At 47.4% G+C, this 26,416-nt stretch overlaps 1 protein-coding gene and 1 non-coding gene across 2 annotated transcripts; both read left to right on the forward strand.

Moving 5' to 3' along the window:
* Window positions 1–1,545: 1,545 nt before the first annotated feature.
* LOC142452104 (U7 small nuclear RNA) lies at window positions 1,546–1,607 on the forward strand. The gene has a single exon (XR_012785160.1). It is a non-coding gene; the product is annotated as a U7 small nuclear RNA (small nuclear RNA).
* Window positions 1,608–2,245: 638 nt separating this feature from the next.
* On the forward strand, window positions 2,246–26,276 carry CECR2 (CECR2 histone acetyl-lysine reader). Its single transcript, XM_075552256.1, has 18 exons — window positions 2,246–2,362; window positions 3,821–3,960; window positions 4,847–4,951; window positions 7,097–7,146; window positions 8,248–8,417; window positions 10,055–10,095; window positions 10,746–10,791; window positions 13,238–13,391; window positions 13,783–13,912; window positions 14,797–14,834; window positions 14,926–15,017; window positions 15,249–15,375; window positions 16,226–16,620; window positions 17,361–17,489; window positions 17,622–18,465; window positions 19,420–20,845; window positions 22,097–22,208; window positions 23,770–26,276. The coding sequence occupies exons 2-18, from the start codon at window positions 3,905–3,907 to the stop codon at window positions 23,773–23,775; spliced, it is 3,921 nt and encodes a 1,306-aa protein (XP_075408371.1). The 5' UTR covers window positions 2,246–2,362; window positions 3,821–3,904; the 3' UTR covers window positions 23,776–26,276.
* The last annotated feature ends 140 nt before the right edge of the window (window positions 26,277–26,416 follow it).

Genomic DNA, 26,416 nt, shown 5'->3' on the forward strand with positions numbered 1-26,416 from the left:
TGCCCCTGGACAGTATCTGTGGTTTCACAAGTTTATTTGCTTGTTTTCTACCTTCAGTTTCCGTTGTTGAAAGAAAAGGATGCAGATGTATATGAAAAAAATTATATCTATATACAAGAAAACAGCATTATTTTGAATGTCCAGCCCTCGAGTACCTCTTTTTGTTGCAGGCGTTTAAGGAGGCATCTTAAAGCACACTTCCCACAAAGGTGACATAATTGAAACAGAGGCTATTAGAAAGGAATCTGAAATGTGCAGTTCTTTGAGACAAGGAGAAGCTTTCAGACAAATTGTAGGTACAAAGAACAGCACTGTTGATACACATGCAGTGTTTGTTCCACTGGCTTATTTATACACACCTTTTGTCTGACGTTTGAATAAGAGAGGTCCCTGAGTCTTGGCCCGGGGTGTTTTCTACAGCATCTCCAGCTACACGGCCAGTTTGGTGAACCAGTCACAGCGCCGCAGGTCAAACCCCCTTCGCCGTATGGCAGGAGCGTGACAGCAGGCCTTGTTGTTGGAACTTGGGTACATGAGAAAGCAAACAGGAGATTGTCTTCTTCACACTCCTGGCTAATCAAAATCATTTCTTTAAAAAGCAGAATTGGCATTTTATCTTTAAATTTACCATAAACATACTGTCATCTTTTTACCACCAGTTTTGAACTCCACTTTGCCCAGCTCCGCACTCCTAAAAGGGCAACACCACCAACTTCACAGGCAGTGGAGAGACCAGTCCGGGGCTCATGCTTCCAGGAGAAGCTGTGGTCACATCACATTTCTAGGGCTCTTGAGATGTAGATATCTTAGACCCAGTCTTGATAACCTAACACTCTTATTTGGGAATTTAAAAAAAAAGTTTTTTCTTATTTAAAAAAACTTGCTTCGACTGGAGGATTGAGGGAGGGTGGGGTAGAGAGGGGGAACCGATTACAAGGATCTACATATAACCTCCTCCCAGGGGAATGAACAACAGAAAATGGGTGAAGGGAGACATCAGACAGTGTAAGATAATGACAAAATAATTTATACATTATCAAGGGTTCATATGGGAGGGGGAGCAAGGAGGGATGGGGTAAAATGAGCTGATGCCAGGGGCTTACGTGGAGAGCAAATGTTTTGAGAATGATGAGGGTAATGAATGTACAAATGGCTTTACACAGTTGCTATCTGTATGGATTGTGATAAGAGTTGTATTTGCCCCTAATAAAATGATTTAAAATTAAAAACCTTCATTTTTCTGCACAAATATTTCCTTTGCCTCGTTCTATAAATGTAGATGCACCAATTTGACGGATAATACCTTTTGGTCCCTTTGAGAGAAAAATGTTTCAAATCCAGCAGGAGATGAAATTATGTCCGCATTCCTGAATTGTTCAGATATAGAATAACCATCCAATAATTGAATTTCAGGATCTTCTATTCAGAGCGCATTTAGACATACTGATCAGAGTCTGTTGTGGAGTTCCTCTTCAAACTTCACCCCAAAACGTTCAAGTTTCCATTAAAGCCAGCTTGAAATCTTTTCTATAGAAAGACTATCTTCAGTGGTACAGCTCTTTTAGAATTTGTCTAGCAGGTTTTCTGGTCTTTGCTGGAAAACACACACAAACACACACACAGGGAGAGAGAGAGAGAGAGAGGCTATCTTCAAAATTTAGCATATAGTTTTTTTTTAAGGATTTAGTATTTTGTAAGATTTAAGATTTTATGTATAATGGAATGTACATTGTTCCATGTATATATGTACCATCACATCTTGGCTTGAAGAAGAACTGATTTAGAACAGACTGTTTTTTTTTCTATTTGCCATCTATGTAGTAGGCCTCTTTCGAACCAATGATTATCTGACCTGCATAGGAGCAAAAAGTAAGGTGGTCGCTTCCACGATTTCCATCATGGATTATTAAAGCCTTGTAGATCAGGATGTGCTGTTTGGGGTTTAAAGTACAACAACCCATTTTGTCAGAAATCCACTTAACATATTGATCTTCGTGATTTGAGGAATTAAAAGATGATGTGGATCTTCAGAGAGAGCCTTTTAAAGCCTTCGTAAGACAGTCTCATTTTCTTGCTTCCTCTTGAGATTTCTCAGTGAGCACACCATCTTGTTCTTTCCGTCTTTACCCACTTGGCCTTTACATTGACGTGTTTTTCTGTTCGGGGTGCTTTCCTTAGGCCCCAGACATTCCACAGCTACCTAGAGGACATCATCAACTACCGCTGGGAGCTTGAAGAAGGGAAACCCAACCCTCTGAGAGAAGCTAGCTTTCAAGAACTGCCTCTTCGCACCCGGGTGGAGATCCTTCATCGCCTCTGTGATTATCGGCTCGATGCAGACGATGTCTTCGATCTGCTCAAGGTACTGAAGTGGGAAGCCCTTCGGGGGTGGGGAGGATGGGTGGGTGTTCTCAATTGAGAGTGTGTCGCTGCTGTCATCGCTATGTACCTTACGAAACTCTGACCACTGTAGCCAAGGGAATCTAGATATGGCTGTTTGCTTTGGTTTTCTCCTACTTGCTCCAGGGCTGAGCTGGCATTAGAAGAATTGGAGGCAGCTCTTTTTGTCTGGTGCTTAAAATATTTGACTGCTAGCCAAAAGGTTGGTGGTTTGAATCCACCAGCCACTCCACAGGAGAAAGATGTGTGTGGGGGCTGCTACAGGAAAGATGTGCACCCTTCAATATCTAGGAGTCCAGGAAGGAAAAGAATGTTTGGAAACTAACTGTGGTAGCAGTTTTATAATCCTGTTTTATAGGATTGAACTATGGAATGATATGATATAATAACTCCCAATTAATAATATGTTAAAACAAAAAAGACTGTGTATAGCATTTCTACTCTTCTGTAGGTTTCTTCTGTGTCCGAATTTACTCAACAACAATGAGTTTGGTTTGGGTTGTTTGGTATTTTTACTCCCTATTGTCAACAAAATTGCAACTAAATTAGCCTATGGATAGCCTTTTATTTGCCAAAGTCCAAACTCTGCTGGATCTAATAGAAATACATTTATGGAAGGCACCAAAGATGTTAAACCTTCCTAGTGAAGTTCATCTTTCATGTACTTTGTGTTGTCAAAGAAAAATAAAAAGTGGATTGCCTCCTCCTTCCTCTTTTGTTCGATCTGTTTTAGAAGTCTGTCTCAGAGGGAGGGTGTGGGTTATTGCTTTTCACTCATAGGGAGGTCAGTTTCTAATCCTGCTCAATCACAAATGATTAGATGTGTTGATGACTTCTCAGTTCTGCTCCACTCCCGGCCATGTTATAAAAATCATTGTGTAATTTAGCACAGTCTTTGCTGAGAACTCCAGGACTTGAATAGCAGTCAGAAGGCCAACATAGGTCAGACCCTGGGGTAAATTGGGAGCTGTATTGCTGGAGCTCAGCTGGAATAAGAGGTTACTGTGGGTTATGATGGAGCTACAATAGAGAATCACAGGGGACAAAGCTTTCACAACATCTTTTTCTGCTCTACTGTAATTTTTTTCATGGGTGCACGCATAAAATCATAATAAATCTAAGCAAGATCTATAGAATATACATCAGAAATTCCTTTTGGTCCCCGAGCGTGTGCGTGTGTGTGTGTGTGTGTGTGTGTGTGTGTGTAATAGGACAATGGTGGGATGAACAAATAAGATATCCCCATGCCTTATTCTTGAAAGGACAATACCGCTGTCCCATTCTCTGGTTTTCATATCTGCTCGGTTGAAAAATTCTACAAGCCAAGTGTTTCACTTGGTCTTGTTTCCTATTTACATTTTCTCTCCCGTTTTGTTTATCGCCACTCCCCCGACCGTCATCTTCCATTTCTTCTCCCTAGGGTCTGGATGCAGACAGTCTCCGTGTGGAACCACTGGGTGAAGATAATTCCGGGGCACTCTACTGGTATTTCTATGGGACTCGGATGTACAAGGAGGACCCTGTACAAGGAAAATCCAATGGAGAACTCTCTTTGTGCAGGTGCTTTTTCTTCATGGGTGGGCCTGGCGTGGCTATTGTATAAATATGTCATAGCAGTACACGCATCAGAGCTCCACAGGTCTTTTTTTCAATTTCTCTGACAGAGAAGTTAGCTGTAACAGCAATACCAGTAGAGAAGCGATGGGGAGTTAAATAAGGAATAGAGAAGAATTACGTTGTAGCCTCGTCTATGGATTATATTGGTGACAAAGCTGTTGAGGGTCCTGTAGAACAGTGGTGCTCAGCCTTCTGCACGCCGCGACACTTTAATCCTGATGTTGTAGTGACACACCCCCACTATAAAATTATTTTTGTTGCTACTTCATAACTGGAATTTTGCTACTATTTTGAATCGGGCAAACCCTGTAAGAAAGGATCATTTCGACCCTCAAAGGGGTCGCGACCTACAGGTTGAGAACCTCCGTAGAGTCTCACTGCCCTTCACATAGACTCCAGCCAGGTTTCTTCTCAGCATTTCATCCATGATCCATAGTCAGCCATTGAAAATGTCCTTTCAAAAAAACCAGCCACCTAGAATTGGCTGTCTGGTTTTATTACTCTTAGCAGCCACCACTAGAAGTCCCTTGGAAAATACCTGAAGCATAAGCCTTCCTACATGAGGAGGACACGCCCTTTCCATGGCATCTGAGAAAGGGCATAACCTTCGTTTGCTTACACTGCCCGCTGGGCACAGTCTTAAGTCTTACTGAGATTATAGTAGTATAATTATTATATTGTAAAAATGTCCATTTTCCACTGTTCCCTGATCCGTGAAAAGCTTTTTGGTAAGCTCATGGACACAAATACTTTGATTACTAATTTTAAGATCATATATAATGCATCAATTCAGTGACCAAGGAGTTTTCCTTATTCTGATATTTCTTAGGGAGAGCGAAGCACAAAAAAATGCCTCAAATGTTCCTGGAAAAACAGGGAAAAGAAGAGGAAGACCCCCCAAACGGAAAAAACTGCAGGAGGAGATTATAATGAGGTAAGAAAAACGTAGCTCGTCTGTTCTCACAGACCCTATTGCTACTCAGGACTCATTCCCCAGTCCTTACTCTTCACCCGTAGCATAGGGGCGGGCTGCAGCCTGGTGGGAGTGCAGCAGTCTGGCTCAGGTCACTGCGGAGGCAGGAATGGGTAAGAAGTCGGCAACGGTCAACCTGGTGGACTCTGACAAATCATCATCCACCATGGGAATTCATGTTAGTCACAAGTATACAAATTCCACTTTATTAGACCGTGAGATACTAGTGAGGATTAGATTGGCAACATGTACACAGTGTACATTGAGAACTGTGTGTGAGCCATAAAAAATGTTTTTAAAATCTGATATACTGCACATTTTTTAATTAAAGGGCGAAGCAAGTAACTCCTGTGATAATTAACCTATAATCTGGAGCTTAATAGAATTGTGTACTCTATCTGCCTGGAGTGGTCAATTCTTTCCCACTAAGGAGATTTTAATAGCAAGCACAACTCAGCATTGCTTTCCTTTGTAAGGAAAAAGAATAAGTTCTTATAAACATATTTATAATTAGTTATAGCATAAAGAAATTCTGTGCTATTTTGTGCATTCATTAAAAACGTGTTTTAAATCCTTTGTGGAAATTCTTTTAGGAAATTCTACCCTGTAAATCTTGGTTTTCAAGGGAGAGGGAGAAAAATAGAAAAAAAAATCTTGGTTTTCAGACGGCCCTATACCTTCTATTTTTTAAATGTTTCAAGCCAATGGGCAAAAAAACCTTGCCTGTATGTTTTAGAACTGGTAAGTATTCCATGTGAATGCCTTGATCAGACCAGAACTCACTATTGATAACTCCTGATCACAACTGAGGAATATTTCTATGACTCGGAATTATGGTTAGAATTAGGGTCTATTTATTTATTTATTTTTGAGGATTTGATTTTTTAAACTTATTCTCTCTTACATTTCCAGGAATTTGGCTTCAGAATGCAGCTGTCTGTTATAGTACCTCATGTTAGAACATCCCATAAACTTATGTCCTGTGTTCCATATACAATGTCTATAGACTATTTAATTCCTTTTATCTTTTTACCCTTTTTTTTCTCATTTTATTGAGGGCTCTTACAGCTCTTATAACATCCCGTACATCAATTGTATCAAACATGTTTGTATATTTGTTGCCATCATCATTTCCAAAACATTTTTTACTTGAGCCCTTGCTATAAGCTCCTCGTTTTTTCCCCTATCCTACCCAGGTATTTTTCCTTTTTATTCCTTTCGATACTTTCAACCCTTTCATAGTCGGAAAGCTTTTCTGTACCTGCCTGCATTACGCCAGATGCATCTACAGCTAGATTGTCTCAGTGTTGGGAATGTACATCATGGGCTTGTACTACCCTCTACTGGTGATTTTAATTCTTAAGAGTTCTGAATCCAATAAAGTATTTGAATGAGGCATGTGAATTTAAATGTTTCTACATTAAAATTTCAAATCTGGTTTCCTCAGTCACATTAGCCACATTCGAAGGGTTCGGTGGCCACGCGTGGCTGTGGTGACCCTTGCTGGACAGCATAATGCCTCGTGTTTCTGTCGCAGTGCCAGTTTAGGCAACTGAATGGAAAATTCCATAAGGCGTCCTATGTGGATTTCAGGAAACAAATGCAGTGGCACTTTAACACTGCTGTGCTGAGTTCTTTGTCTTTCTGATTCCATGCCTGGTACTCCTGTAAGGCCAGCTTTATGACGGGCCCATTTTACAGGAATGTTATTCATGCCCTAAGTGGGGACCTTCGTGCATGTGTCCCTTCCCTCAACTTGCCTTCCGTGGATCCTGAATCGGGTCATTGGAATTACTAGCCCTGATCTTTTGTATTTTTGATTTATGTTTGATTTCCAAAAGTGTTTTCAAAGTTACCTGTTCACTGATGCTACTGTGACATCGAGCACCTATGTATTTTCACCTGGGGAATAACCATATCCTCTACTCAGAACAGACAGCTGCTCCCTGGCGTTCACGTATTCCCTAGAGACTGTCTTCTTGATAACCATGCATAATCCTTGAATTGACTTGTGTTGATCCCTGGCTTTACCTTTTGGGTGGCCCACAGAAACATCTGGAACCTGTCCCCATGTTTCAGTGGATGCCTCCTTTTCTTGTGTTTCAGTGAAAAGCAAGAAGAAAACTCCTTGGCATCTGAGCCACAGACAAGAAATGGTAATGACCTTTGTGGGCATTTAAGTTATATATTATGGTGGTGACTGTCATTTTCCAGAAACGCACATAGTTAGGATAATTGTTCTCCCTTCCACATACCAGATTCTGTGTCCATTTCTCCAGTCGATGGACTAAGGCGAGGACTAATCCATTTCATGTTTGTGATTCAAATGAATCGCTTCTCAAAAAGCAATCTCTGTAATGTCACATGCTCTGTCATGTAGGGCATTGTGCTTGTTTCCCACCTGCTTTCTCTGTGTGTTGTACTATGAGTTTTATGAATCTGGACGAGAGGAATTTGTAACATGATTCCGTACATGAGAAAATGTTAGCTCACAGAGCACTTATGTAGAAAGTACATACATATAAGCATTTCTAGATCACTAGGAGGAGCCCTCTGCTGGAGAAAGGTGTGGCTGCCTGCTCTGGTGAAACTTTACAACTTTGGAAACCTTATGGAGTAGTTTTACTCCGTTCTGTAAAGTCCCCACCTGCCAGAATGGACTCAAGGACACTGGATTTCTTTTCAGTTAGCACTCGAGGCCCTTGGTGGCAAAAACTGTTAAGCTCTTAACTACTAGCCAAAGGGTTGATGGTTCAACCCCACTGAGAAGCAACTTGAGAAACATCCCCAAGGATGTCATAACCCCTCTACCCAGAACGCTACCACTCTGCACATGTGGGGTCAGCGGGAGTCCAAATCAGCTCGAGGGAACCAAAAATATCAAAGCAATGACATCTGCCCTCTGTCTTACAGAGACCAGCACAGGCGTGTTTGTGTTGCCTTTAGGCATTCTGTACATTTAATCATTGACGGTGACTGTAGCAGCAGACAGACCCACTAGCATCAAGCCCGTTCCTACTCCTAGCACCCTGGAGAGGGTTTCTGCAGCTCTACGTCCCGATGGGAGAAGACAGCCCTACAGTCAGCACACCAGGGCTTCTGGGGACGGGTGCTCTCAGCTTTAGAGTAAACACTAAGGGGTCTGTTCCTCTGATTCCCCACTTTGAACTATGACCCTACCTGGCTGTACCGTGGAGAATAGATAGCAAGAAAGGCCCTCCTGGCGCCGAGTGTATTAAATCCATCCCTTTTTCTAGGGTCCCAAGGGCCAGGCCAAGGCACATGGTGGCTCCTGTGCCAAACGGAAGAAGAATGGAGACAGGTCACGGAGAGTTTTCGAGAGAGGACCTCCCTCAGAGAGCGGCAGCTCTACAAGCTCCTCAGCGAGGACTTCCTGCCCGAGATCTGCAACATGATCGCCCAGAAGGTATGCAGCGTGCGCGCCTCTTCCCCTCCGTGCTGGGTATGGTTCCTGGTAGTTGCACCATCTGGGAATCTGGTGCCTGCTGTCTTTCTCTGTCAGCTAGCGTGATAGCGTGTTTAGTATGAGTCAGCCGAGAAGTGCTCGCAACCCTGGGCGCTTACAGGATTTCACAGTCTGGAGCCCCCATGCCCTCTCCTGGGGAATGCCCCCAGGAACTCGGCCCTGTGCACCCAGAGGGGCTCACATCTCTTCCTCGTCTTTGGACTCTCACACAGTAAGCTTTTGGAGCTTCCTTACCGGCCCTGCGCCTGGTTGCTCCCGAGTTCTTTTTTCCCCAGCTTCCCAGGGCATGCTGTGGTTTATCGACAGAGTGCTCTATGTTTTCATCCCTGCACACTTAGAAAGGAATTTGAAAATATTATGTCCTTTGGAAATTCCCTCTTGAATGTCCACTCCCCTGTGAACTGGCCATTTCTCGCAGTCATGGGACTTTCTCCTCTTACGTGTTTCCTATAGTTTCCCTTCACTGTGAGCTGCTGCAGCTGCTTCAGCGCAGGCACCAGGTCTTACTGACCTTTACCCCAGCACCGCCTGGTGTCCTGCCTTCTCTGTAATGAAATGTTCACTGAGTTTGCCTATCTCAATTCCAGTAATGCAAATACTGCTGATAGTTACTCATATTGATATGGGAGAATCTGACTCGTTGTCAGTGAAGTCTAGAAAGAGCATTTCTGAACTGTTGTAATACATCCAGAGGAATGTAAAGATACAAAATACATCCCTTAATTCATTGTGCGCCAGTGATGTGTCTGACCTTTAAGCAGGCAGTGCCTTTGGGGGAAAGTTCCAGAATGTCACCTTTTTAATAACAGGATCTTATAAATAGCGCCTTAACCCATAGAGTGTCATAAATTATACAGACAATATCCACTTTCCTGTTGATATACTTAATTCCATAAAAGAAATCGTTACACTTATTGGGACATATGTATTATTGGTATGATCAATGATGAAAAATTAAAGCACTTATTAATCTTTCCCAAACAGCTGATTTTGAATTTTTTATTTTTCAATTTACAAAATGGAAAACTCATTCCGGATGGAAAAAACACTCAATAAAAATAGTAATTAAAGGGTAATTCTTCAACATAATTAAAGGCACACACATACACCTAAACCCCATCATCAAATCAATAGTACTCTCAATTGAGAGAATTTCCCCTCTAAACAGAAAGCAGACACAGGTACTCTTTACCACCACCTTTACTTAATATCGGGCTGTAAGTCTTGGCCAGAGGTATGAAAGAGAAATTGAAGGCATGCAGGTTGGCAAAGAAGAAGTTAAATTTTTCTGTATTTGCAGGTGATATATCCTATACATAGAAAATCCCAGAGACTTAGCAGGAAAATGTTGGAACAAATCAGAAGATTCAGCAAAGGGGCGGGGTCCAGGGGTTAAGCACACAAATAGCAAAACACTTCACTTGATAACTTGGGGTTCCTAAATGTCAGACCCTGTATGCATCACCAAAAGAGCTAGAAGAACCTCCACAGTGGGAGAAAATGTTGGCAATGACATCAGGTAAGGGATGACAATTTATAGGGAGCTTCAGCGCCTCAACAAGAAAAAGACAATCCAGTTTAAAAATAGGCAGAGGACGTGTGCAGACATTTCACCAAAGACCACGTCCAACTAGCCAACAAACATGAAACAACATTGAGATTTCTCACCCCAGCATCCATAGTAGTTAGGCTCCCAAAACGGAAAACAACAGGCCCTGACCCTCATCCATGGTGGGTGAGACTGCCGCCAAATAGTGGAACCCTGATGGGATGTGGCAACGGGCTTCCTCAGTACGGTGGACCTGGTAGCATCATAGAAGCCAGCAATCTGCACACCCATGCTCGTCGCAACACTGCCCCATGAACCTGCGAAACGCTCCTGGCGTGGCTGAACCTTCACAGAGTCATGCTGAGCAAAATTCGTGGATCACACAAGGACAGCAGTTGTATGCAACCCGCCCTGTGACTGCTAACAACGGTTCCACACCAAAGGAAGTACTTCTTAGTGGTCGGGGCAGGAGGGAGAAGGGAAAGGGAAATTACTGGTTAGAGGATAAACGAGTGGTGTCGGTGAAGGGGAGTTCATATACAACGAGGAGGAGGGAACAAAAGGAGGAGGCGTGGTGAAGACGCTCATGCACATAAGTTAAAGGCAACAGAGGTCCCCGCTGTTGTGTGTAGTCCTACAGTAGCTGAGATCTAGTGGAATCTTGGATAGCTGAATGGATTTGGGAGGAGTGGGAATATACTCACAAACGTGTGTGTGTTATGGCTAGCACTACCCTTATCTGTGAAACCCATGAAATGGAAAGGTGTGACCCTATATCGCAGGAGGATTAGTGAAAGATATTTCCTTTCTACATTCAGTGAGAAATATGTGTGGCCTTTAAAAAAATCTTTGTTTTAGTTGGCTATGGTTATCTACCTCTTTCCATTCTAATTGCATATGTCAAGAACATTTTTCTTTTATTAATGAAAACCCAGTGAGTGACACACACTAAGTTTGTAAAACACTCAAACCAAACTCCAAGCCATCTCACAGCAGACTCATAGTGACCCCGGAGGGTAGAGCTGACCCTGTGAGTTTCTGAGACTGCAGGAATAGAAAGCGTGTCTGTCTTCTGAGGAGCTGCTGGTGGTTTTGAACTGCCTTAGGTAAAGGGATCAGACAAAACGCCTGAGTAGTGGAGAGAGGCTTGCTATGTTCCCCTGGAAAGCAGTGCCGGCTTTGCTTTCTAAATTCTTGGTTACTATGCTACTGCCTTCTTTTAGCTCTCCCTAGCCTCAGTACTTAATTGCTTGAATTTCCATTTTTTGTAACCAGTAGAAGAAAACGCTGTCACTTTTTGGAAGTTTCTGTGAGAACTGAATGGAGGAACCCAGGCTTCTTGTACGCAGCACAGTATTTTAAGCAGTGCGTGGCACTTGCTTCCCTTGCTTATACAGCAGCTACCGGATGAGAATGGGTGGGGTGGGGAGGAAGCATTTAAAAACTGGAGGAAAGTTAGATGTTTCCACATTGCTACCCTGCATCCTGACTGGCTCATCTCCCCACAACCCTTCAGTAAGGGGGTATCTGGTTGCCTACTGATGGGCTTTGAGTCTCCACTCTGCACTCACCACATTTAGAATGATAGGATTTTTTTGTTCTTTGATGCTTGGTACCTGATCAGGAGGGTGGGCACCCACTGATATGATTTTTAGTTCCTTGATGTCTGATAACTGGTCCCTTCTATACCTCGTGGTCAGACAGGCTGGTGTGCTTCTTTCATGTGGGCTTTGTTGCTTCTCAGCTAGATGGCCGCTTGTTTATCTTCAAGCCTTTAAGACCCGACACGCTATATCTTTTGATAGCCGGGCACCATCAGCTTTCTTCACCACATTTGCTTATGCACCCATTTGTCTTCAGCGATCGTATCTGGGAGGTGAGCACACAATGGTATGATTTTTTTTGTTCTTTGATGCCTGATAACGGATCCCTTCACTAGTCTCTTAATTATGGATTGCAATACTGAATCTCTGGTACTCAGCCACAAAAATACCAAAACTTACATATACTGATAAATACTGGCATTCAAAATAATTACCAACCTTTAGGTCATAACTTACCCGCCCACAGCCTCCCTTTCACACACACACAAAAAGAAACTGCAACCCTAGTAATTAAAATCTTTTATATTGTGCCCATCCTCCAGGATAAAATGTAGGTTTCTGTTTTTGCAGCTCCACCCCTACCCCCCAGGGGGCAGTAATGCCTGCTTTGGGGAACTGATTACAAGGATCTACATGTGACCTCCCTCGGGGGGGCAGACAACAGAAAAGTGGGTGAAGGGAGACATCAGACAGGGCAAGATATGATGAAATAATAATTTATAAATTATCAAGGATTCATGAGGGAGGGGGGAAAAAGAGCTGATGCCAGGAGCTTTCATGGAGAGCAAATGTGCTGAGAATGATGAAGGCAATGAATGTACAAATGTTCATACAATCAGTCTTTAGTGATGTTTATACTGTTCAAAGGAACGATATTTCACAACGTGTTTGTACGGCTGCTTGGAAAGGGGTAGAGTACATGTGCAATATTAGTGCCTATAGTTATGCTTTTCCCACATGTAATTTCCCCAAGCATAAAGAAAATACTAACATTTTCTATATTGAATAATTTGTTTCACAAAGTTATCTCCCTTCTCCATTAATAATTGATTGATGGGTTAGTTATGGTGTCTGCTATGACTTACTATATAGCTGGAAAGAGTGCCATGGATCATATTTTTTTACCAAATGCCCTTTTCTGAAAGTTTCCCTCCCCTGGTCGTAGAAAAGGAGCCCTCAGGCATGGTGGCTTCAGTTGGCCTGTAATCCGTAGAGCCCGAAGTTGAAACCACCAGGTGCTTCTGGGCACTTTCTACTCCCACACACAGCTCCAGTGTCAGAAACTCACGGGGGCAGTTCTACCCTGCCCTACAGTGTTGCTATGAATCAGCATCTACTCAATGGCAGTGTTTGCTCTAAGTTTCCTATTTAACTGTTGTACGTTTGATTCTATGTAGACATCTCTTAAGAGTAAAATGCCCTAGGCAGACATTGTTCACTAGTTAATTAAGCTCAACTGTTTGTTTTTCAAACTTATGGGGATTTTTTTAAATTCTCGTCCAGTATTACGTTTGACTTGACTGACTTCATTACACCTAATTTTATTCAGAGCAATGAACTGGTCGTGCATTTTGTATTGATCCCATACACTTATTGGCCTCTCATAGGAAACTCCTGTGCTTACCAGAATAGAAAAACAGAAGCGCAAAGAGGAGGAAGAGGAGCGTCAGCTTCTCCTAGCAGTGCAGAAGAAGGAGCAGGAGCAGATGCTGAAGGAAGAAAGGAAGCGGGAGTTGGAGGAAAAGGTCAAGGCAGTGGAAGGTACGGGTGCCTCCTGGGCTGTCCACGTGGAAAGCCATCCTGCAACCCAGCGGATCACACGGGGTCTCCTCCATGATCTTAGCTGTTGTAGCCACACGTGCTTCAATGCCTTGTGAGCGGTTTCCTGGCTGCTCTTTCTCTTGCAGCAGTCTCATCTCTGCTCTTCTGGTAAATCAATGGTGTGCCTTTCAGCCTCGTGTGTTTTACTCTATGTCCCCACGTGTAGAATAGAAAAAGGTCCTGGGCTCTTGGAGCCAATTATCTTAGAAATATTTTAAAAGCAGATGATCTTTGTTTTGTTCTTTCCCTCCAAACAAGTCATTACTGTCTAATCATCTGTGATGTACGTGACTCTTGTACATTTGTTGTGTACCTAATGTGTGCATTTCAGATCGAGCCAAGAGGAGAAAGCTCAGGGAAGAACGGGCATGGCTGCTAGCTCAAGGGAAAGAGCTCCCCCCAGAACTTTCTCATCTGGACCCCAACTCTCCCATGAGGGAAGAAAAAAAGACCAAGGACCTGTGAGTATTCAGTAGTAAAGATCGTGAGGAGGCACACTGATGAACACTCAGGGTCTCCACACAGGTGACGACGGCCTCACCATTTCACCTTGTGAGACCGAGAGCAGGAGACAGAGGACTTAAACTTACAGCTGACATTGATGCTTTTAACCATGCACACGTACACATTGCCTTTTCACTCACATTCTTGCCCACTTCCTTCCTTCAGCCCTTCAATTTAATGAAATAAAACTAGTATCACAGTGTTAAATTTATTTTTGGAAATGTGACCAGCCACATTTTATATATGTATGTATATACAGACGTAAACTATGTATATTTATATATAACTTATATAAATCTTCTCTAGAGCTTTGAAGTTATTACACAATTTTAATCTCTTTTTTGCTCCTTTTTTAAAATTGAAGAAGCAAGCTGCAAATAAATGCTTCTTGGTCTAGTAGTTTTTATATCACAGATGAATTTTTATTTATTTATTTTTTTTGAGATTAATTCTTTACACCACAAAAATGCTCACTGGATTAAAACAAAGCCTCAGAAACAATATGCTGTTAAATACCTTACATTATAAAATCATAGATTGAGCTTAATTTTGGATCATGTATAGCCAGCTTTGTTGTTTTATTTTATTTACTTTTAAACTTTTTCTTCTGAGAGGGATAAGCCCCGTCATTTAGTAAATGAGGGAAATGCGTCCTTTGTTGTTAAGGCTTGCAGTCCCTCATCTATCTAATTGTAGGGAGCATTCCCAGAATCTAAGTAAACTATTGGGAATATTTCAAATGCTGGATCAGTCATTCCTCCGTGTGGTCAAATGAACTCTCATGTGATGGAAAGTAGATGTAGTCAGAGACACTGTTAATGTCTTACTTTATGATTTACAGCTTTGAGCTGGACGATGACTTCACGGCCATGTACAAAGGTCAGTTTGTGTCCCGTTCTCAACCGTCGTGTTTCTGGTGGTAGCATGGCTGGGTGGATGTGTGAAGTTCGCTCCCCTCTTCGCCTTTCAGTTCTAGATGTGGTAAAGGCTCACAAGGATTCCTGGCCTTTTTTGGAACCAGTGGACGAATCGTACGCCCCTAACTATTACCAGATTATTAAGGTAGAGGCTGCCCTTTCTTATATACCTTTTGCACCTTATATGTTTTCCTTAGCTTTTGTTATGTCCTCGTGCTTTGTTTCACTCAGGTTCTTTGAAACTGAGGCTGCTCTTAGGCACGATTCCTTTGACTTGATGAAGGCCAAGAGATTGTACTTTGTTTTCCTTCTGTTAGTTTTTGGGTGTTTTTCCTTTCTTTCCGTCGTAATTAAACATTTATGTGCCATCATCTAGGTCCCCATGGATATATCAAGTATGGAGAAGAAACTGAATGGAGGCTTATACTGTACCAAGGAGGAGTTTGTAAATGACATGAAGACTATGTTCAGGAACTGTCGGAAATACAATGGGGAGAGTAGTGGTAAGTGAGGAGGCGGTATGCTCTAGACTTAGCTTAGCCTGCCCTGCAATCAGAAACAAAGACCTCGTTTAGAGATACCTATCCTGAGACCAAGCACCCCTGTGAGCAGCGGTGAGACTGCCCCTTCTCAGCACTTGTCACACCAGAAGATAGGCAGCAGGGCTCCCTGGTCTGGCTACTTCTCCTCCCGGAGGCCAGTCTGGGACTGGCTAGTCTCGTGTCTCTGTCACTAAGACTGGAGTGACCTAATTAAGGCTGACTCTTGTCCTATCAAGAAGTCAACCCTCGTAAAATAATTAGGCTCCCCGCTTCAGAACCTTGTCTCCGTTTTGCACTCCGCCACACTGAGACATCTTGTGCCGCCCTTCTATGTTCCTGTGGCCTCTCCCGCCTGTCATGATGACCTGCCCGCCCCTGCAAACAGTCTATTGTAGACACCTTAATTTACCATAGCCCTCCAGTTGACAGTTCTCTGGCTATTAGAATTGTTCACTCAAAATGCCTTAGTTTGAAAACCAGTAGATCCAGTTACTAGAATTTCTGGGATTTAAATCTTGGTATTCCCCTTCTATATGGAATTCTGCTTTTAACTAAATTATAGGGACTTCTCATGGGAAATCTTCTTTAAGGGGATATCCAAGTAATTGGGCAGAAAGCGATGTGTCCCTTTGGTAGAAGGCTGGTGGCTTCTGAGTGCTTTGGGCCAATCCGACAGTCACTGTCGCGAGCTTCCTGAGGACATAAAGCATGCCTTCTACCAAGTTGACGTGTTCCCCCACTGACTGACAAAATTCATTGTCTGTGAAGATGCTGCCTGGGGGCCAATCTTTGTGTCTTCCCATGACCACAGAGTACACCAAGATGTCGGACAATTTAGAGCGGTGTTTCCATCGGGCTATGATGAAGCATTTTCCTGGCGAAGATGGGGACACGGATGAGGAGTTTTGGATCCGAGAGGACGAGAAGCGGGAGAAGAGGCGAAGTCGAGCGGGTCGGAGTGGTGGCGGCAGCCACGTGTGGACCCGCTCCAGAGAACTGGACTGGCCTGGAGGGAAGCAGCAGCCTGTGGAGAACGGAGGGAAGTCCCTGCCCCCGACCCGCCGCCGAGCTGCCTCCTCTGGGGATGAGCAGAGCAGCAGCGCCTCACAGGCCCCTCGGGAGCTGGGGCCTTCCAACGGCCCGGGCTTCTCTCGTTCCCTGCATTATGGAGGGATGCCCACCCAGGCGCCGCCTTTGAACCAGATGGTAAGGAGTACCTGAATTCCCTGAGAGTTAGTGCTTTCACGGGGAAGTAAAAGCTTCTTAACTAATTTCCCCCAAATCATCTGTATGTGGGAGTTTTCTCTTCACCCCATCTTGCCCCCACCCCCTCTAAAAAATTCTTGCTTCATTCTAAGCCCACCTGTCTCTTAAGCCTTTGACCCGTGCCTTGGTCCACTACCCTCTGCCTCGGCAGTGGGCTCAGATACAGGAACTGACCCAAGCAGGGCTGATGGGGAGTTGGGGTGGGGGGGGGCGATTTCAGGGAAAGGTGAATCAAATGACTTCTGACGAAGCAAAGCCCTGTTGCCATTGGGCTGTTTCTGCCTCGGGGCAACAGGTTGAGCATCTGTATCTTTCCCCCAGAGCGGCTGCTGTACTCAAGCTGCCCCCCCTCTGTTAGCAGTCGTCGGCTGTAGCTGGTACCTCCGTCGCTCTGACGATACTAACGAAGAGTTTGCTCTTGCTTCTCATTACTCTGACTGACTGCCATCGAGTCCATGCCGACTCACAGCCGCCCCTAGAGCAGGGTAGAACTACCCGTGGGTAGACTGTCACTCCGTACGGGAGTAGGAAGCCCATCTCCCTCCCCTTGTCTCTCCTGGGGAGAGACTTTTGCGGTCTAAAGGACCCCACATGCTACCTGCGCTCGCTTCCTTGGTGCCCAGTCTCAGTGGTCCGTGACTCTAACCTAACGCTTGTGTTTCCTCCCTTGCTTTCCCCAGAGGCCAGCAGTACCAGGGACGTTTGGCCCTCTGCAGGGATCAGATCCTGCCAACTTGTATGGCTCCTCCAGAGTCCCGGAAGCGCACCCTGGGGAGCATGTGCAGCAGCGCCAGCCCTTGCCCATGCAGGTAAGCCGCCTATTCCCACAGCCCGCCGCAGAGGGTCCCAGAGCTGGCGTCCTTTTCGTTCCTCTCCCCAGGGGTCCGCTCCGTCATCTGTTGAGTCTGGTGAACTCTGCTCTCTCTTCTCCCCCCTCACAGCCCCCGGTTGGAATGAACAACCACCGAGCCCCTACGCTAGGAACCCCCGATGACAAGCAAGTGTGTGGGGGGCTGACGCACCTTGCGAACATGGGGTCCCATCCTGGATCCTTGCAGCTCGGGCAGATGAGTGGCCCCAGCCAGGAGGGAGCCTTGTATCCCTCAGCTCAGTGCCAGCCGGGATTTATTCCAACCAGGCACGGGGGAGTACCAGCCCGACCCCCAGACTTTCCGGAAAGCCCAGAAATGCCTCCCAGCCACATGTACCGATCATACAAGTACCTGAACCGAGTCCACTCAGCTGTCTGGAACGGGAACCATGGTACTGCCAACCCAGGACCCTTACGACCCGATGAGAAGCCCCCACTGGGGCCAGGAGCGCCTCACCAGCCACGCACTCTCGGTCACATGGTGGACTCCAGAGTCATGAGGCCACCTCTCCCTCCAAACCAGTGGAACGAACAGTCAAGTTTCCTGCCTCATGGAGTTCCTCCCTCGGGGTACATTCGGCCACCCTGCAAACCTGCTGGACATCGGCTGCAGCCCCCAGCCGCCGCGCATGGCTCTCTGTACGGAGCAACATCGTCATCTCTGCGGGGAGCCCCAGGAGGGGACTCCATGATGGACAGCCCCGAGATGATCGCCATGCAGCAGCTGTCCTCCCGGGTCTGCCCCCCGGGTGTGCCTTACCAGCCCCGCCAGCCCACACCGCCCCACTTGCCTGGCGCCTTCCCGCAACTCGTTCCCTCCACTTCCAGCAGTGTGTCAGCCCCCAAGTCTGCCTTGGGGACCCCTGGGAGGACACAGGACAGCAGTGACGCAAAAGAGCCCGACAACGACCGAGGTAATGAAAATTGTCGCTTATATATCTGACTTTGGGCTCTGCGGGGCTGTTCTTGCATGGGTCATCTTGTCACTTAGATGTCCAGCCCAAGGGAAATTCCTGAGATGCGCCTCCTCCAGGCGGGACCACCCGGCATGCCACTTGCAGTCCAGGGGTCCAGAGGGTTTTCTAGTCATGATTCTTGTCACTGTCTGCGTGGATATGCCGCGAACTGTGCCTGGCACCCGTTGTCAGAGTTTGCATGCACAAGGGGCTCCCCGGCGTTGGTGGAAATGTTCCCTTACCTTGAATTCCATTTCTACACAAGCATCATTTGAAACTCCCTCATGGTTATGTCCTCCACGGCACAGCTCTGCAGTGCGATGATAATCATTCATGTTTCACAGCCAGGAGGCCAGGCACAGATCATAGAGGACTCCGGCAGCGATTGGGCATTTCCACTGGGTTTTGAGCCCAAACAGGATGGGGGTGGGGGGAGCCCTCTTGCTGCAGCTATTGTACTCTGCTGGATGAGAAATCGGGGACCAGCCACCTGAGTATCAGTGGTGCCCTGGCTTTTACTCCCTGGATTTTCAGAGCCACGTGGCCTCGTCATCGATTGTCGTGACCTAAATGGCCTCCCGCTGTGTTTTGCACACACCTCCCTGGGGTCCATGAGCCATGAGTTATGTCACAGGAGAGAGGGTTCTGCATGGCACTGCTTACAACAAGGGCACAGCTATTTTTCTAACCCACCGAGGGAGCGCCAGCTTGGCCTCCAGGCTGCCTTGGAGTCAGAATTGACCGGCTGCCAAGGACAGGGAGGGACTAGGCCCCCTTCAGAGGCACTCAAAGCTCCGCAGCTGGGAGGAGAGGGGTTGTGGCTCTGCCGTCCCCGACAGCGTCCCCTCGTCCTCCATCAGCATGGTCCTTTCTGCTCCCAATGTCCTGTGTGTTTCTCCATGTTTCCTGCAGCAGAGCCTTTGCCCAGGCCGGAGGAGAAACCAGCCAGTGTTGGTGCTTCCGAAGGGGTGTACCTCAAACAACTACCTCACCCGACACCGCCCCTGCAGACCGACGGCACCAGGCAGAGCTCCCCCCAAGGGAAGGAAGCTGAGGGCCAGGAGCTCAAAAGCGACTCTTCAGAATCTGGAGGCAACTGTAAAGCCAGCCAGGCCAAGAACACCTGGCCCGCAGAAAGCCACTACCCCAGCCCAGCTGCCCAGGGATGTCTGAGAGACCTGGCCTCCGGGGCAGAGAGGGGGCCTATTGCAGAAAATGGCCTGATGGGCGAAGCATCCGCATGTGGATCAGAGGGCAAGGGCCTGGGTGGTGGTGGTGCGGGAAAGCCCCTCTGCCCCAGGGGCAAAGCATTGCCGGAAGCCATGGCGTGTGCAGGACAGAATTCAGCCTCCACGCCTCCCAACTCAGATCCCAATCTGATGGGAACCCCTGTGGGCCAGTTCTCTCCCCTGTACATGCCAGGCCTAGAGTATCCGAATCCCGCCACCCATTACCACCTCAGTCCGGGCCTGCAGGGTCTGGGCTCGGTGTTGGGCGGCAAGTCCCCAGTTGCACACCCTCAGCATTTCCCCCCCAGGGGCTTCCAAGCTAATAACCCTCATTCTGGCCTCTTTCCCCGGTACCGCCCCCACCAGGGGATGCGGTATTCCTACCAGCCTACACCCCAGCCTTCCTATTACCACCCTCAGCGAACTCCTTATTACCAGTGCCCACAGGGATTTTCCGACTGGCAGAGACCGCTCCATCCCCAGGGGAGCCCAAGCGGGCCCCCCTTGACACAGCCTCCCCCACCCAGACTCGTCTTCCCAGATAAGAATGCCATGGCTGGCCTGCAGGGCTGTGAGACTCTCAATGCTGCCTTAACCTCCCCCACCCGGCTAGATGCCATGGCTGCTAAGGTGGTCCCCGCTGACGGGCAGAACCCCGCCGCAGAGGAAGAGAAGCTGGACGGCTCGCTGGAGAGGCCAGAGAGTCCCAAAGAGTTTTTAGACCTGGACAACCATAACGCGGCCACCAAGCGACAGAGCTCCATGTCGGCCGGCGAGTACATGTATGGTAGCCCGCCTCCAGCTCTGAGCTCAGGGATGGGCTTTGGTTCGGCTACTTTCCCACCCCATGGCGTCATGCTACAGACGGGGCCTCCTTACACGCCTCAGCGGCCAGCCGGTCCCTTCCAGCCCAGGGCTTATTCTTCCCCTGTGGCTGCCCACCCGCCTCACCATCCAGTGGCCGCCCAGCCAAACGGCCTCCCCCAGGAGGGCCCCGTCTACCGCTGCCAGGAAGAAGGCATGGGCCACTTCCAAGCTGTGATGATGGATCCGATTGGCACCAGAAGTGGGGGACGGGGGCCTTTCCAGGAAATATACAGACCATCGGGGTAAGATTGCGGGGTGGGGCTGCCTAATAAAGTAAGGGTGTCGATTCTAGAAAGAAAGCGGTGTCCTTGAGACTGAAGATAAACCTGAGTGATCACAGATCTTGGGAATGTGGTGGAGTTGAATTTGGCTGACAGCTGGATTTTGTTGCCAACACCTTTCATTTCCTCCTTTGTTGAAAGGAGTTGTTGTGTGAGTGGCTGTTGAGGAGTTTGGTTTTGGTATTGGAAGCTTGTTGACCACTGTGTGAGAATCATAGGCTACGTCAGTGTGCAGCCCCTGATGGTGATGACAGGGTTCCCTTTCCAACTAGGGGGGAACGGGAAAGGAGACCTAATGTGATGCTGAAGGCCATACCTCCCATCTGTTCCCCAGTCTTCAAACAAAAATCAGGCTTGCCCAGGAAACTGCATTAATGATGCTAAACATTGAATCCATAGTTACGTGTCTCCAGTTGTCCCCCAAATGCCTTTAAAACAGTGTCCCTCTGTGTGTTCATTTTGATTTGCGTGTGTGTAACCCAAGACACACCCAAGATTTACCTTTCTACATAAGAACCATCGTCCGTTTGTATTTGCAGCCATCTCTTATAACACGGTTTAGTTTGTTCTTGGGTGCCTGAGCCTGTTCTCGTGTTAGGTTTCCCGGTTCTAGATTTGCCTCGTATTCTAACATCAGACATTTTCCAGAAACACTGCCTAGGTCAGAGTAGGGGACCTTTTTTTTTTGCCAAGGGCCATTTGGATGTTATGTTTGGAACATCATCCTCGGGCCATGTTGGGCCTCGGTTTCATTAACTCACCTCTGGTGTGAAGGCTGAGACTGCTTATTGCGGCAGCGCGTGCTGTTCTCTGGTACTGAGGACTTCGCAGGCTCTACACAGTCCCGGGGCGGACGTTCCCTCCCCTGACAGGCGGTGTCTCGGTGCTTCTTATTGAATTACACCTGACACACATAACAGCAGAGTTGCCTAGATAATTAGAACTCTTCATAACAAAATGTCTTCCCTTTTTTAAAATCATTTTTGGGGAGGCTCTTACAGCTCTTATTATAATCCATTCATATGTTGCCATCATTTTCAAAACATTTTCTTTCTACTTGAGTGAGCCCTTGGTATCGACTCATTTCCCCCCTCTCCCTCCCTCATGAACCCTTGTTAATTAAAATTTTTTTCCCATGAAAAGTGTCTTTTCTGTTCTTAGTAATGAATGCCCTTTCCTTAATTCTTAGCCATCTCTCTCTTGTGGTTCTAGAATGCAAATGCATCCTGTCCACTCGCAGTCCTCGTTCCCAAAGACCCCAGCACCAGCTACGTCACAGGAAGAGCTGCCTCCACACAAGCCCCAAACCCTTCCTCTGGATCAGGTGAGCCTTACAGCCTGCCAGGGCTTCTCTCGCTCCCCGGATGGCTAGAAATCCGTGTATCCCCTTATCGCGGGGGGTGGGGGGTGGGGTTTGAATGGGCCTTGCAGAGACAGGAACTTTTCCTGAAAGGTGCTTGCCACCCATGGTCTCTGGTGCCATGTGCCCCCTGCTGGGATCCACACTGTACAGAGCAAGATCAGTCAGATTGTAGGAGAGCAGTAGCTGTCTTTGAGTATTGCTTCAACGTTGGGCACTGAGCTAATGAGTCTCACTTAATCCTCCCCGCAGCTCACAAGACTTCCTCGTTAGCATCATCATTTTCTTCATCCCTCAATGTGCAAGAAGCTATTTAGGGGTGGGGGGCTGATCATGTAGAGGGTCACACGCTGGGCTTCTAATCGCAAGCTCAGCTATTTGAGTTGAACCCAGCCTTCCGGAGGGAAAAAGATGAGATTTGTGTTCCTGTAAGACTTTTCAACCTCGGAAACCCACTGGGATAGGCCTTATAGCATTGCTGTGGGGCACAGTGGACTTTCTGGGCGTGAGTTTCGGGTTTGAGGGTCCTGTTGGGACTGAGGTTGAGATACTACTTCACACCCACTATGTTGGTGACTTTTTTTACAAAAGAAATAGCAAGTATTTGCAGGAATGTAAAGAAAGTAGAATTGTTGTCTGTTGCTGGTAGTAATGTCATATGGTGAAACAAGTTATGTGGAGAACTACCATATGACCCAGCATTTCCACCCTTACCTAGACACCAGAGAGACGTGGAAGAAAGAGCCCAGTAGTAACACTCGCTCGTAATGGAAGTAGCCCAAGTCTGCGGTACCAGCTTGCCGCTGTTGTCCATGCACACAAAGGGGGTTAAGTCGTAATGAAGGGGCTGAAGAGCTCACACTGGTTCCAGACGGATAGAGCTAGAACGCAGCATGGCAGCCGAATGGAACCACACACGGAGGTCATGTTTTGTACGAGTATGCTTACCTGAGCTCTAAACAGCCACCGCCCGTGAGCCCGGCGGCGACATTGTGACTGGCGGGGATGGGCTGTTGACTGCTCGGTGGGGGTGGGACTTCTTTTAGTCTTGGGAGCACAACTCTAAACGAGAGGCAGGACGTCATTGTGCAACCCCGTGAATGTAATGCCACTGACCTGCACCGTTCACGGTGGCAGCAGTTGACCGAGGGCGGAGTTCTGTGGCTTAGGAACAAAGGCATGGGAACAGGCAACAGTGAGCAGTGGGGTCCGTGGTGGTAGATCGTGGACACAAAGTGTCTATGAACCGTGGCACGGAAAATAGGACGATCTGCTCAGTAAGCCTTCACCTCTTCCACAACCAAGGTGTTGGCTGTGTGCGTGTGTGTTAATGCGTACAATGGCCTGTTGTAGGTCGCATATACTTTATATGACAATCAGATTTACGAAGACTAGCAACAAGGGGTCCAGGGGTTCTGGAACTGTGGGGCCTTTTTTTGGTGTCGGTTTTTTCTCTCTTTGGCTTGTTTTGTTCTCGATGTTGTTTTTAACGATCCTGCCTTATGCTGTTTGATTTTTCGCTCAGAGCTAGTCCGAGGAGGAAATGCCCCCAAGGAGATGGAAAGCTGCACATGAAGACTGGAACATGGAGCATTTGGGGAAACAATCCTCCCCAGTCTCTGTTCTTGCCCTACGCCCCGCCATCCGGTCCCAGAGCTGGTGCGTCTCCCGGCCCTCGCAGCACACTCCTCAGACAATGACCGCGCAGCCTGCCGTCGTCCAAGCTCGGGCCTCTCGCCTCGCTTCTGCAGACCGTCACGAGGAGCACGCGAGCCTGGGCCACGTGGGGGCTTCTCCAAGTCCGGAGACTTCTCCTTCAGGGAAACTCACTTAGACTTAGGGAAGGGGCCTCCTTAAGAATGGATTGGTGGTTTTTGTTTTTTGTGTAACTTTCATGAGCAGCTAAACTCAGGTATATATGTGGGGAAGGGAGAGAGAATTTACTACTTGTAGTATTAATGTGTTTGGAGCTGGGTCCAGTTTACAGAATTTTCCTGTTGCCTTTGAAAATAATTGTGGTTGTTGGTGGTGAATGTACTGTACATAAAGTGGGTGGAAGAAGAGGGGCATCCCTACTGGTGGGCATACCGTACTGGAGTGACCTTTCACTGTTTACAATCATGTCACACTGAGTCATCTGGGAGCTGGAGCCGAGGGTTTTGTCCTGTGATGGGTCACTAACTTTCCCTAGGTGCTGTCTGCTTAATGAGCTCAGGGGCCTCTAGCCAGCCTTAGGAAGTACAGTGATCCCTGGCCCTGAAACCATTCGCTTATCCCTTTGGAGGTAGAGTGTTCTTGGGAGACTCGTGGGAGCTTCGAACCCGAAGGCAGGCTGCTCTCTCACCCCTGAGGTTTCGAGTTCTGGATTTGCCCCTTCAGATCCCATGAGCCCTGATTTCGCCACCAGTCCTACCGTAGGTTGACGGCCGACATCAGGTGTCGGGGCCCGCGACTGTGCTCACTTTGGAGAGGATGAGGCGCACAGCCCTCTTCTGGTGGGCCCGCCAGAACCGTGACCCGGAACGGCGCACACACGGTGCTTTCCGGCACGACTCGCATTTTGTGGACGTGACTACTCAGGTTTGTATATGTTAGTACCAATAAAGATATTGCACAGTTTTTAATAGTGGAAAGTATATTCGGTAGGTTTACAGTTTTGGATTTAGGACTCCATCAGTATATATAGTTTTACTTCTTTTGAGTGGATCCTAGTGAAAACAAGAAGCGGTCGTGGTGATGTAAGGTAGCTGTCCGGAACACATCCTTGGAAAGCACGTGTCGTCTCTGTGATAGGAAAAACCCTTCTTCAGTATTAAATTGCTTTGTTGACAGTTTCAGGCGTGCATGGCACCGCACCCCCGCTGCCTAGCATCTCTGTCTCCGATTTTTAGTTGAGATGCCACCACAGTAGGCACCAACCTGTACAATGAAAGCTGAGCGCACGTGTCCTGCGGCCATGGCTCATGCACGGAGAATGGTGCCTCTCTAAGCCAGCTCTCTCGAGTCAGGAAGCTTCCCTGAAATACTCGTCCATCTAAGTTTCTTTCACATTTGAACTCGAGGAAGGTCCCAGGAAAACCCTTCCTTCCCATGGAAATGTCGTGTTGAACCGTCTGCCAACTGGGTGCTGAGCAGGCAGGCACGTCACAGGTGCATGGTGTCCCTGTCGCACTGGGTCAGAGCCAGGGCACTGCCCACCCTTGTGTGACGGGAAGCCAACCAAGAAGTGGGTATCCCTTGGCCTGGTGATAGGGGACTGGGACTCGGGCGGTGTTGGGGGCGGGAGGACAGAGGCCCCTGAGTTGCCATGAGTGAACATGCTGATCTTGTCTGAAGACTTGGGTCTTGGATTTTTCAAGTGGAATGAGTTTGAAGGCCGTGCCATTCTGTTTTACCCTTCCATCTGCCAAGTCTCCCCACTGCCATGATCTGGTCTCAGAGGGCTCCCCCAGAAGATTGGTAAAAATCTCTCCGCCAGCCAGCCTTGAGCTGGTCTGTCTGGTTGAAAGGCTACGCGTCTGTTGCTGTGTTTGTGTGAAAACAGAGAATGGCCCCGACTGGTCTGGATGGGCGCTCTGGGCCCCATGCAGCCTGCTTCCAGCTTGGAGCACGCAGCCACTGGCAGCCCTGTCCTCCGGTTCAAGCAGGGTGGTTTGAGTGCAGCTAAAAGCTGCCAGCCTGCGTTCTGCGGAGGAACCGGGATCATGGGAGACTCTTAGGTGTGGACTCTAATCAAAAGCCAGCATCATTTGTCCCCTTTACCCCTGGGCTCAGGGCATTTCACTAGTCAGATGCACACACCTCTCCAGGGAAGCCGCTCTCCCAGCGCCCTCCCGCAATGACCTATGGCCAGAGGAGCTGGCGAACCATTTGTGAAGAAATCAGTGAACCGCTTTGATGCATACTCGCCCTTCTTGCTGTGTAGAGAGGTGAGCCAACATGAAGGAAGAGCAATAGGAAATCCAATGACTGTATTAAATTACCACACTGTGAACAACAGCAACAGCAAAGCCTTCGTGGTTGGCCGCCTCCCGTCCCCCATGAATGGGAGTTTTGTGGTGCGGTACTGGTAGCAGACTCTCTCCCTTTGTGTCTGGTGTGTCCTGGGCTGCCACTGATCTCTGAGCTGCCAGGAGCTGTGAGCCTGCAAGCACACGGGGTGGGGGCTCTCT

Source organism: Tenrec ecaudatus, chromosome 6 (assembly GCF_050624435.1).
Source record: "Tenrec ecaudatus isolate mTenEca1 chromosome 6, mTenEca1.hap1, whole genome shotgun sequence".
NCBI classification, from domain to species: Eukaryota; Metazoa; Chordata; class Mammalia; order Afrosoricida; family Tenrecidae; genus Tenrec; species Tenrec ecaudatus.

Coding starts and splice junctions, on each gene's coding strand:
- CECR2 (XM_075552256.1), top strand. CDS start 3,905: ATGTACAAGGAGGACCCTGTACAAGGAAAATCCAATGGAGAACTCTCT. Junction 15,018..15,248: donor ACTATTACCAGATTATTAAG/GTAGAGGCTGCC, acceptor GCCATCATCTAG/GTCCCCATGGATATATCAAG. Junction 17,490..17,621: donor GCCAGCCCTTGCCCATGCAG/GTAAGCCGCCTA, acceptor CCCCCCTCACAG/CCCCCGGTTGGAATGAACAA.